General features: G+C 38.2%; 1 protein-coding gene across 1 annotated transcript; it reads right to left on the reverse strand.

Moving 5' to 3' along the window:
• Positions 1–2787: 2787 nt before the first annotated feature.
• LOC133527198 (uncharacterized) lies at positions 2788–10055 on the reverse strand. The gene is made up of 3 exons (XM_061864097.1): positions 8962–10055; positions 5442–6106; positions 2788–4449 (listed from the first exon to the last, which is right to left on the reverse strand). Exons 2-3 carry the CDS (start codon positions 5473–5475, stop codon positions 2918–2920), a joined length of 1566 nt encoding a protein of 521 aa, XP_061720081.1. The 5' UTR covers positions 5476–6106; positions 8962–10055; the 3' UTR covers positions 2788–2917.
• Positions 10056–13039: the final 2984 nt, after the last annotated feature.

The raw sequence follows: 13039 nt of genomic DNA on the forward strand, positions 1-13039 counted from the left end.
TTTTGTTGTTTAATTTTAATCGCACAGGTATAATCGCTATGCGAGTAAACTGAAATTTGGTTTTTAATGGATTTTTATACAATTTCCATTCTGATATTTAATTCCCCAGTCCATAAACGATAACGATACTTTTACCTAAGTATATGGTTAATTGAGGGTTAAATCAATGCTATTGGGAGCGTGCACGACTGTCACGCAACCTAGTGTCCGCAATTCTAGGGGAAAACGTCAATTCACTACATCTTATAAAACTACTCCAAAACTAAAAACTACTAAACGGATTTTCATACGACTTTCATCTATCAATAGAGTGATTCTTGAGGAAGGCTTCAGTATATAACTTGTTAAGGTTTTGTGTAAATTGTTTGAAATATAACGATGTTGGCGGAAAAAATCACGCTGGCTAGGAGCTTTAATCGAAAACGCTGCCTTATCCGTTTGAGCTATAACAATACAATGTATGGTGGGGTTGTTTCTTATTCATAGGTCTACAAAAAAGTCCGCGATGTGAAATGTCTATCTTTTAAGGATAACTTACTATATCCATTCTTAACTTCTAGAAAAAGATCACGTAATATGTGGCATTTGCAAAGCTATTTACATGGATACATTATTAACAATTATCAAAATAAATACGTTAGTTATATTAAGCATTTCATACAGATTACAATGGTCCCTTACACCATACAATTTAAATGAATATTTCAGGAGTAATCGTAAATCAAAGTTTCATTTCGAGCCATATAATTGTACGAAATGTTAAAGACGCTACCCGCAGTTAGTTCAAATTTTTACCACCTTATGCGCTGGGATCGCTTTACTTAGGGTAGGGTGGTATAAGATTGCGCGGGCGATATAATTGCGCATACGTCATAGCAGGACAACGGAGTGAGCTTCGTAGGCAACTTTAGTTGTGTTTTGTTAGCCGTCGTAACCGGCATGTACTCCCAAAGAAATAACATATATGAGTGGAAAACAAAAGAGGTACGTAAGTACAAAATTTTTATTCGCTTTTGATCTTATTTTTTGATGAAATGAGTGCATTACTGCACCAAAACTCTAAGTAAGTTTAGTAATTTGTTATTATTTTGCCGCGGCAGTATCACTCATGTTTCGACCTGACAGGAAGTAGTTCGAACATTATCTATGAGATGGCAGTAATATCGCAATGTTTAGAGTGGTATTGCAATGTGTAAAATTGCGCACTTCGGGTGTGTGTACAATTGCGCGCGCAATTTTACACGTCCGAATTTTTTGTAGGTAAATTGCCTCCTTCAAAACCGTTTATAGCACCTGCACCTATATCTGAGAAGTCATCACCTGTTGTGGAAGCGAGGTCTAGTCTTCAAATAAGTTCAGCACCGTTTGACTGACCTAATTTCACTGCCAAAATCTACACAAAAACGGAGTTCTAATAGGAAACACAAACAATTAGAAGTGATTAGCAGTTCACCATATAAAACACAACTAGAGAAAGAAAATAAACAGAAAAAAAGGGAAATCTAAATCTTAACCGAAGCCTCTGATCTGAAGCAAAAAACATAAAAAAAGAAACTAAACCAAAGGCTAATAATTAAAAGAAGATTTGGAGGTGTGGTGGGTGCAACGAAGTGTATAAGTAGAAGACTGGATTGGGTGCATTACATGTAAGGAGTGGTGGCATGAAACTGTTCAGACTACGATGGCTCTGGTGCTTTTATTTGTGATATGTGCAAATATAATATAGTTGCGCAGTCTTATCGATCTCAACGCGCAATTTTACACACTAGGGTGTACAAAATTGCGCAATTCCCGATTTGTGTTTTTGGTTTAATTTCTTAAAAGATAATATGTTTTTAGTTACCATTCGTATAATAATTTGTTGCCATATTAATAAGGTTAAATAAATAAATGATTGATCTCAGATAGGATTAACATTTTTTATTTTATGACCTATCGATTGCAAACTGCGCAATCTTATACCACCCTACCCTACCCCCACCACGCACTTCGCACGGTCCCAATAAAAAAATTATACTTAGTCATGTTTTATAAAAAACACATGTATTTTACTTTTCTCGTATTCGAAATGAAAAGTAGAGTGTTGAACTCGGGTGAAAGGCATCATTTAAGCCTCAGACTATTGGCGCTCTCAATGCGTTCGAGCGCCAAACTACCTCAGAAATGAGTGCCTTTCATCCCTTGGTTAACAATCTACTAATTTTAATCAGACAGTTTTTGATTTGAAAAAATATCACAAGAAAGAGATAAGTTGCTAAAAATAGTTTCCCTATATAGTACGAGCGGGGACCGTATGATCTACTACGTCATCTGATACAAGGATAAGCCCCATGGCACACGTTCATAAAAGTGAAGCTAAGTTTGAAAAAAATTGAAAATAAATTAGAATTAGCCGAAGTGGCCTTCTGGTCACAAAAAAAAGTGAAATTTACGTCATCTGATACAAAGACAGGTAGAACAGATAGGAATTTATATGTAGCTTCAGAAAACACCTGTCTGCCAGTTCCTATATGGCCGGAAGTGCGTCTGCCGGGCACTTTAAAGGTACGAAAAAAAGTGGAATTTACGTCATCTGATACAAAGACAGGTAGAACAGATAGGAATTTATATGTAGCTTCAGAAAACACCTGTCTGCCAGTTCCTATATGGCCGGAAGTGCGGCTGCCGGGCACTTTAAAGGTACTTACGAAAAAAAGTGGAATTTACGTCATCTGATACAAAGAAGAGACTTGTGGCAACATACAGCTATTTATATGTAGATTCAGAAAATACTCGTCTGCCAGCTCCCAAATGGCCGAAAGTGCGTCTGCCGGGCATTTAAATGATTGGAAGGAACTGATTGCTTAAATTGGAGATACGTACTAATAACTTCTGTAGTTTTGGATTTCGGCAAAAAACACAAAATTTTACTATACCTTTATTTACAACATCCAAAGCAGCTGACGCAACTTTGAAGTAACGTGTTGTTGGCCTCAACCTCTGGTCCCTGTTCTATGGACCGTCTGGTTGCAGGGACAGATAAATAACTTTTCCATTCCTGAGGATTGGGTAAGTACAAATTATTTATCATATACGTATCTCCAGCGCTTTTTACTCTTCGATCTAGGCGACCTTTTCGTCCATACTCAGCGATTAAGTCGTGGCTCTTGAGATTTTCTATTGGCTTTGTTACGGGAGACTGCAAAGATTGGCTGACTGTGATATCACGCTTCTTAATTTGGCGGTCATCTAATGCACTCCTAACTTTATTTTTCAGAGTCGGTTCAGTTTCATTTTCCGTAAATGGGTTGAGATCACCACGTCGCACAAATGGTGAAATTAAATAGGTAGCATTATCTACGAACTGCTCCCTTTTCGAACTAGTCGAAGACCTTTGGGAGTCGTTTTGTGAAGGTGTCTTGATGATTATTTCGTCTGATTTGTCCAACTTGTCTTCGCGATTTGATTTCGCTTCGAAAATAGCGGGATCTGGAACATTAGTTTCAGGAACTTGTACTCTGTCTTCGTCTTGAGGAACTTCAACAACCGTTTGTAGTTGTATCTGGGCATTAATGTGCCGCGAGTGACGTTTTTCTCTCGGCGAAAGCGCCATCCAGTTAACTATATTAGTAACATTATTCTCAGTTGCCTTCTCCGAGTTGTCCACACACCAGTTGTTAGTCGGCTTCTGTCTTATAGGCACATATTTTCGGTTTAAAGATTCCGAAGATTTGGGTTCGGTCACTTCTGTTACGTTGGGTAAAGTGGCACCGAGCGAGAGGTCTAACCTCGGAATATGCGTAGCTGGAATAGGGCTTGGCACTCTAGAGGTCTTGCTTGTGTTCAGTTCTGTATCGATTTCAGAGGAGTTATCGGAAGAGATAGTCTCACGGCTGCGGATGTTGACGAGTTCATAACTGTCCTCTGATAGAAGCCGCCTGTTATTAAACGAATAAATCCATATAGCGCGATTGTCCGGGTCTAAGTCGGAGCTAAAAATGAGTTCTTCGTTGTCTTTGCCATTCCACCGGGCGTCCATGTCGCCATCTGGTGCCTCGTCGGAATCGAAATCTTCAGGCGAACTGTCCACTTTTAGCGCTGCAAGCTTGTCGAGTATATTGAAGCATGTTTGGTTGAATGCCTCAATTTCCGCAGTATCTGGGGTTCTACAGTTGTTGAAGTAAAGAGAACCGTCGAGTTCGTTATGGAGTCCGTTATTTTCTGCCAAACCGTTTATGTTTCTCGGTCTGGCTAGTGAGTTCTCCTCACTTTTCTCCCTATTTATCTTACTAGCATAACTCCACGGGTGCTGTTTAGGATTTTCGTTGCCTTCACTCGACGATTGAGAAGAATCTGCGGAATTGATCTCAACGATTTCCACTCCGTGCGCTTGCATGTCGTTTTCCAACTGGTTCATCCATATCTGACTAGTTAGGAATCTGGGTTCCCGTCTTGTTGCATGATGGATATCTGTAAGATCGTAAGTTTCCTGATTCATATTATAGGTTTATAATATGCCGACTGAGACCCAATATATGTAGACCGATGCGCGTATTCTCAGTGAATATCCATTTTTCGCCCCCGAAAACCCCTATATAGCAAATTTCATCGAAATCGCTAGAGCCGTTTCCGAGATCTATATACCCGAAGTATAATAAATATACAAGAATTGCTCGTTTAAAGATATACGATACGTAATGTGATGTTCGGTTTTAAAATAATGGAATAGCTAGTTCAGGGTGCTTAGCCGGCGTGCCAATCGTTAACGCTCCGTAGCGTAGATAGTAATCTCTCTCTATATCACTCTTCCATATTAGTGCGACAGTGACAGTTGCGTTTCGATTGCGACGGAGCGTTAACGATTGGCTACGCACACAGGAATCAGATCAGGTTCGTGTCGTAAATAGATATTTATTTAAGGTCAATCTGGAGAAGACCGGCATATAAAATTTATTGCAGAGAAGACCGGCACAGGGAAAGAATTCTCGTTCTATACGTACGTACCTCGCGATCTAGCAACACGTTTCTCTGACAGTCAGAAGGAAGAGCTTCACTCCTGCTCTACCGACCTTCTGTAGGTAAGTGGAGTAAGTATGTGTAGGTAAGTACAAATGCTTGTAGACCAACATCCTTTATAGCCGATCTTCACCACACTGACCTTAGTCAAAAGGTATATCACTACACCTTATAAAACAAAGTCCCCCGCCGCGTTCGTATGTTCGCGATAAACTCGAAAACTTCTGAACGGATTTTCATGCAGTTTTCACCTAACAAGAGTGATTCTTGAGGAAGGTGTACCTAATTGTATAATTTGTTAACCCGTGCAAAGCCGGGGCGGGTCGGTAGTTTAATAGAAACGAAGACATTGTATTGTACAAGGTAATAACTGTAATAAGCATTAACATTAGGTAATAATTGTGGAACTCATATTATAAGTACCTAGAGTTACAAATTTAACTTACTATTGCTCGAAGGCCAATTAATGTTTCTGTTCATCTGCAAATCTTATTTTATAAATTATCTGTGTGTATGTTCAACAGTATTTGTCAATAACATGACATAACATGACTTAAAATGTCATATAGCAACTGTAGGCAGTTATCGAACCTCTTCTGTAAAAAAAGTCTCTGTAAGAAACAGTTTGTTATTTTCAAACAAGATACCTAAGTAAACGTAATTTCACCCTCATCTATTATGAGATTCAGATCAATTATGTATCAATTTTTAAACCCCGAAATATATAGGTTCCAAAATTATCGTTGTCCTAAAAAGAGGCTCTTGGCTTTTGCGAGATTTAACATCACACGGAAACACCCTCCACAGCGTTTAGGAATAAAGCCAGGACCGGCAAAGCTTAATTGCGAACAAAGAGCAATAGATAGACAAAACATGGCAGTGATAAAGTGGAACGGCTAGCAGTATCTTGAGTTACGACATTATGTAAAGACTCTAAAGTAGGTACCAACGAGTATATTATGTAGCTTTTTAAATCAAAGTTATGGGTCTTCTCTTCCTCAGCGAGTATGCGGCCACTGTTGGGCATACGCCTCTCCAAATCTCCAAGCAGCCCGATTTGCTGCTTCTCTCCTCCAGAGTGGGCAAGTTATGGGTATTTAAGCTCAACTACCTGAAAAAATGAAAATGAAAAATGAAAATGAAAATGTTTATTTGGGTAACAAATAAATTACAATTATAATATAATGGCTGGAGTTTCCTAGTAGATGAATATATACATCTGTGTCAGGAAACCCCGCTCTTCCGCTTGAGGTTGAGGCTACAATAACTGTTTCCTAAATAAACTAGGTACATATTTGCAAACTGAAATTCATAGTGCATAATGACAATTTCACATTACATGTGTATGTGTGTGTGTGTGTGTGTGTGTGTGTGTGTGTGTGTGTGTGTGTGTGTGTGTGTGTGTGTGTGTGTGTGTGCGCGCGTGCGTGCGTGCGTGTGCGTGTGCGGATGTGTGTGTGTGTGTGTGCGTGAGAGATTGTTGGATAATTGTTTATTTTGAAAAGCGTATAACGTGTCCTTGTAGTAAAGCCTCCGTTTCATCATAGTTTAGATTTTTAAGCCACTGCATAAGGTTTTTTCTACAATCAAAAAATGTCATCGGGTATATATTTGTTTCCGTGTTAACTTTATTGTACAGATAAGCGGATTGGTATGAGAACTGTCTTTTTGCAAAAACGGACTTGCAGGCAGGTGAGGGCGCTATATTAGTGTTTCTTCTACGATTTTGGGTGATGGGTTTATAGTTAAGTGTCTTGTGTAGCTTCAGTAGTATATGCAAAATATAAAGTTTTCTCATGGTTAATAAGTCGCAGATACCATATAGTTCCTTTGTAGAGTATCTGTAGTGTTTAAAATACATTACCTTTAACAAGCACCTCTGTCCTCTCTCAACTTCTAGAAATTTAGTTTTTGTTGCGCCTCCCCAGACAGTTATACAGTAGGACATTATTGATTGAGCCAATGAAATATAGAGTTGATTTAATAATTGTTTTGAGGTAATGTATCGTAGAGTTTTAAACACCCATATTAGTTTACGTATTCTACTATTTATTTTCTCGATATGATGGTGCCAGGACAATCTCTGGTCTATGTGGATTCCGAGGTATTTGACAGAATTTTGTTTTTCAATTATGGGACACTCGCAGAGTGTTTTGTTGGGGTCGCAGTGATGTATTTTGAGGTAGATATTATCAGCTGGCTGGTTTCTATCGTACTTAGAGAAGCATATAAAATTAGTTTTAGACGTGTTAAGAGTTAGGAGATTTGATGCAAGCCAGTTGGAGACCTTAACTAGTCCTATTTCCGCATCCCTATATACAGTTTCCCAGCATTTGCCCTTGAACACAACCACGGTATCATCAGCATAGGAGAAAATCCGACCATTTCTTACACTGAGGTTTGTTAAATCGTTGATGTATACAAGAAACAGAGTGGGGCCAAGAACACTGCCTTGCGGGACGCCAAACTGCACCCACGTATCATCGCTTATTTGATCTCCAATTTTCACCTTTTGCGAGCGATTTTGTAGATAGTCCTCAAGCAATTCTAGAGTTTTATCTCTAAGACCTATCCTTTCTAGCTTGTTGACAAGAATGGGGTGGGACACCGTGTCGAAAGCCTTTTTGAGGTCCAGAAAAACTGCGAGACATTTTTCACCTTTATCCACGATGTCCGTAATTAGAGAAGTAAGTGCTATCGCTGCGTCCTCGGTTGATTTGCCTTGTCTAAAGCCGTATTGGCAGTCTGAAAGTATGTTAAATTTATTAAGGTAACTTATTATACGTTTGTTAATTAGTTTTTCTAATATTTTAGACAAAGCAGATAGCACAGAAATTGGTCTGTAGTTATTAGGTTCCTCTCTCTTCCCACTCTTGTGCACAGGGGTCACGATAGTGTTTGAGCACGTCAGGAAATAAACCTTTATGAAGACACAAGTTCACCAGGTGGGAAATTACTGGGACTACTGCCACTTTAGCCTGTTTGAGGAATTGCGTAGGAATTTCATCACACCCAGGCGCACTATTAGATTTAAGTGACATGAGGATATTTTCTACTTCTTGAACGTCTGTATCTAGTAGTACAAATGAAGACGGATGTATGATGTTACCTTGGGTGTGGTTGCCAAGTAACATAGGATGTGCATTTATAATGTCCTCTGCAAGGTTCTTACCAACGTTTGCAAAGTAAAGGTTTACGTGGTTAACAGAGTCTAGTGGTGTTTCCTTACATTTTAACAAGTCCTGGTTTGGCGTTTTATTATCCTTATAATGCGTTATGGATTTAATTGTTCGCCATAGTGCCTTGGGATTTTTTGCCACTTTAGCAAGTTCTTGACTTTCGTACCTTCTCTTGAGCTTTTTGATAAGGTTATTTAAGTAATTGCGATATCGTTTAAAAGTGATTTTCAAAACCTGGTTTTCGGGATCCGCTCGAAGTCTAAGCTGCATTTTGTTTCTGTTTTTTATACAGCGAAGTATCCCAGGTGTAATCCAGGGTTTGATTGTACGACGACTTTTTGGTAATTTTATTACAGTTTTGCTATCATTTAAAGACTCTTTAATTTTTATTATCATTTGTTTGATTACAATATTTGGGTCGTCACAAGTTAAAAGGGTATTCATGTTTTTCTCTAGAAGCTTATTGACAGCCAGCTCGTAATTAATAGATACAGTTTGTTTTTCAATCAACTTCTCCTTTTTGAAGCTAGATAATAATAAGATAACTGTATTATGATCAGACACGGATGTATTCAAGACAGCTACAAAGGCATTATATTTATTATTGTTTATTTTTAACATTACATGGTCAAGGCAACTACCACCTCTAGTTGGTAATGTGTGGCCAGGTAATATGCCATGAGTAGATAGCATGTTGAGATAGTTCAGTCTGTTTTCGCCTTCATAGTTAGATTCTTGTACTCTGGAGATTAAGTTAATGTTTAACCTACCTAGAACGCGGATTAACCTACATAGAAACAAAGAAAAAATCTAAAACATTTCATAGCTGCCAAGTCCCTATGTCCTTTAAAAACAACGAAACAAATTCAAAACTGTAAAATAACTTTATTTTGCAAAACCTAAAGAGAGGTTTAAAAAAGCAAGAACTTGCATGCAATTTTCTTTACATTGCGGTACCTATCTGATCTGACTTGAATACAGTTTACCTTGGTAGTAGGCATGTATCGTAAATTGCATGCAAGTTCTTGCTACACCTCACTCTTAATAATGCAAAGAATGTTTGTAAGACTCGGCGAGTCAAGTTTCAGTCTGATTGCTGAATATGAATATAACACAGTTTCGGCGATAGCAAGTAAAAGTACTGCTTATAATATAAGTACTGTGTAGTAGTAGTAGCGCGAATAAGAGCCCGCTTTGTCGCAACGATAATTCGCAAATTAGCGCCGCGGCACTCGGGCGCAATAATCGCATTAATTAGTCGCAACGCGCGTTTGTCGCTAGGCGCGTGGAGGGTTGCCATTGTTGCCAGGGACATGTTTATTAAACCTGCAAGTTTAAAAGGCTAAACTGTAAACCAACATATGTTTTAAATCTATTAAGGGTGTTTAAATTGTACCTGACTTTGATAGTTGAATAAGACTGGTGGTCAACTCTTAATTTATATCGCCATAAGTTTCGTTACAAAGTAACATTAGTATCTGATGCGAAGAGGACTAGACGGTGATTACGTCAATTTTGATTTTGTGATAACACGTAGAAACTGCGGAGGTACCTACATACTTATAGAGTCATTTTCTATAGAAACTGCTATTTCTCAAACCATATTATGACGTATGCAGCGTAGGGCATTAACTGTATCAACTGGAGGTCCGGGTCTGGACCCGGACTCCGGAGACCAAACCCAGCGATTACGTTTCTTTAGATATTTTATTCGTTCAATCAGGCAACCCTATTAGGTATGTGAAGCGCAAACTTAATTCCAGTTGCAGGGATTAGGGATTAGGAAAAAAAATTAAATACCTAAGTTCGTAAGTACCTAAGTGCTTCTATTTTACTTATAAGTAGTTCTTTGTATTAAGTTTCAGATTGATCGCAGCGTCTTGCTCGTCAATAGGTCTTGCATTTTAAGAAGAAAACAAGAATTAGAAAGAAAGAACGAACGAATGAAAAACAAAGAACTGGGCTTGGCCGTTCTTTACTACAATGACTGTGTCGCCCGTGTCCCTCTCTGGGACAACGCGCAAGTGGTAACCGTCGTGATAGATGTTGACTTTTCTTGTAATCTAGGCAAATTAAGCCAAAAATGAGGTCAAACTCGGAATGAGAGATAATAAGCTGGAAGGAAACTTGTATATACCTTCGTTCCCTTTACAATCTTTCCAACGCCATAATTAAAGTGTAAAAGAGTTTCCTGCTTATTAAATCTCTCTTTCCGAGGTGAAACCCTTAATTTGCCTGGGCTATTGCTTTAATTCGATAAGTAGTTTTTCAAAAGAAGTCTCGAAGAACATCATAAGCAGACTCGTTCTGCAGTTGACCTTTAAGAGGCTGCCGCTAGATAGAGGCACACGTATGGTCAGGAAATTCACAACAATGGGCGGCGTGCGCCACGCCCCGCTACAAACAACGTAGGTACATAGGTAGATAAATATGGCATGCATTATATATATTATGTATATTATAGCATTTTTCAGGAATTGTTTGCCGTATTAAAGAGTTCAAAACTTCAAAGTGCGGCTCCCAAAATGTTGAGTTTTTTTAATAGTTTCATATTATCATTTTAAAACAGTCTAGGCGTAGGATGAATGAATGAATGATTTTATTACGTAGACTCCTTTGTTCATCCGAAAAAAATTTGGTAGGTAGGGATACTTGTAGATCATATGGGGTACGTTTCAAAAATTATTCACGACTGTTTAGACATTTCAACCAGTATTGCACTCAGGTATTATCTAATAAACTATTACAAAATTTTAATTCAAATAATAAACAACCCCAGAATGGGGATTTATTAATGCGGACATCCAACGCCTTTGCAAAAGACTGTCTGGCCCATCCGCTAACATACTTAGTATGCTGTTGGGGCTACCCTGGATTCTGCTTCTTATGGACATGATTCTTTTGCGCATTATGGCGTGGAAGTCCTCTACATGAGCGTCGGCAAACATGCCAGATGCGCTGCAGAATCTAGGAAGTCCCATCAGGACCCTAAATATATTATTATAGAGGACTCGTAGGGCGCTGAGTAACCTCTGAGTATAACTAACCCACAGGCCGCTGGTGTAAACCGATTGACAGAAGGATTTAAACAAAGTTTTCTTTACTTCCCCTGTACAATGCTGGTCACATACAGACACAGACACACACAATTTATGGACAAGACTATCACCTAACAATATCAAAGTAAGGTAAATGTACATATCAGTGTTTGTAGATATCAATATCACGTTGTCAAAGCGCCCTTTGTCCCACACCGCACTAGGTAACGACATTGTGACGTGTAATGGAGTAAGTGCTTTGCGAAATGGCCGGAGACTCGGCTTTTAATGCAATTTCGCTCCCTTTGTGACTGGAAATTGGAGCAATCAATCCATTTGCACTTTGTTTCGTAACAGTGACGGTAGGACGCTTTTAGAGACAACTAGATTGTTCCTTTTTCTCGTTTTGGACATTTTTATTTTGCGCCTGTTTTGTTACGTTGGTTTTAGTCCTTTAAAAAAGCAGACAGATTACATAAATAGACTATCACTTCCATTGAAACTACACGCACCGTCACGCAACGCACAAGAAGTACAACTAGATAAAGACAATTGAAGAGCATATAAAAAAATTCTCATCGTAAAAGTCAACTTAAATCATAATAAGTAAAGCGTTACTTTGCGAAAATCAAAAAATAATAGTACCTATTACTTTGCCAGTCCGCGATAGCGTGCTGTACACAAACACACGGAGTACAAAAAATACTTCCATATGTATTTCTATACCTACGAAGAAATTTGTTGTTTTTGATTAATGTTCGCATTCCATTCATCTTTAGTCGTTGTTAAACATGAGATTGTCTCTTTCTCTTAAGGTGAGCGGGAGCTCGTTAGCACGTGCATATTTCTCGCTTGCCCAGGTCCGACTAAAGGCAACTTGTACAATTTGTCACAAGGTAAGCGCTTCAATGTTAGAACCCGTATAGCAAATCATTTGATAGCGTACAATAAGTAACGAGCTGGAATTATGAAAGAATCTATCTAAACTCCCTTTTGTTGAGTTTTGTACTTTTGAAGATGGTTTGTTATATTTATTTTTGCGATGGGAGGGTGGGTACATTAATTACATGCAAAAATTCGCAAGTAAGTGTAACGAGTTAGCACTAATTGACTAACACGTTATAGTATCGCGGATTGACAAAGGAATATAATAATGTTTTAATATTATGTACTTAAGTAATTCATTTCATTGCCATACTCTTAATAAAAATAGCGTTTAACTGCCTAAGAAACAACCGTGCACCAATAAAAATATAATTAAAAGTGCATTAAATAAATGGAGGACTGTCCGTTAAATTAAAACTCAGACACAGCATTAAATGCACGTAATTCGCAATTAAAGGGCGATAGGGCCTCATTAAGTTTTCGCCTTCTTACTGAATATTTATAAAGCAATTTTACTAAAAGCAACATGATTACCTGTTAGGGGAGCACTTGAGTGCTATTTCTATTTCACACATCAGAGAGGCATATTCAGAAATCGAAGAATATGTTATCTATCAAATTGATATGTAAGAGTGTGTACTTAAAGTACTTGCCCATAGTTATACAGCGTGCAACTGTTCCTATTGAAATCAAATTAATATCATTCCATTTTTTATACGCCACTGAGGGTTCCCTGAGAATTTTTTTAGTAGGCATATCATGGAATATTAATTTTAATTGAAATTAATATTCGTAAGCAAATGAAAAACATTACAGCACCCCTACTAAGTTTTTAAAAACTATCCAAGAAACATTGCACTATTCGAGTCGTGCGTCAGAAATTCATGTCTACATAGATGTACTGTCGTAGGTAAATCAAGTAAAATGATGAAAACACATTAG

Source organism: Cydia pomonella, chromosome 17 (assembly GCF_033807575.1).
Source record: "Cydia pomonella isolate Wapato2018A chromosome 17, ilCydPomo1, whole genome shotgun sequence".
In the NCBI taxonomy this organism is placed as follows: domain Eukaryota; kingdom Metazoa; phylum Arthropoda; class Insecta; order Lepidoptera; family Tortricidae; genus Cydia; species Cydia pomonella.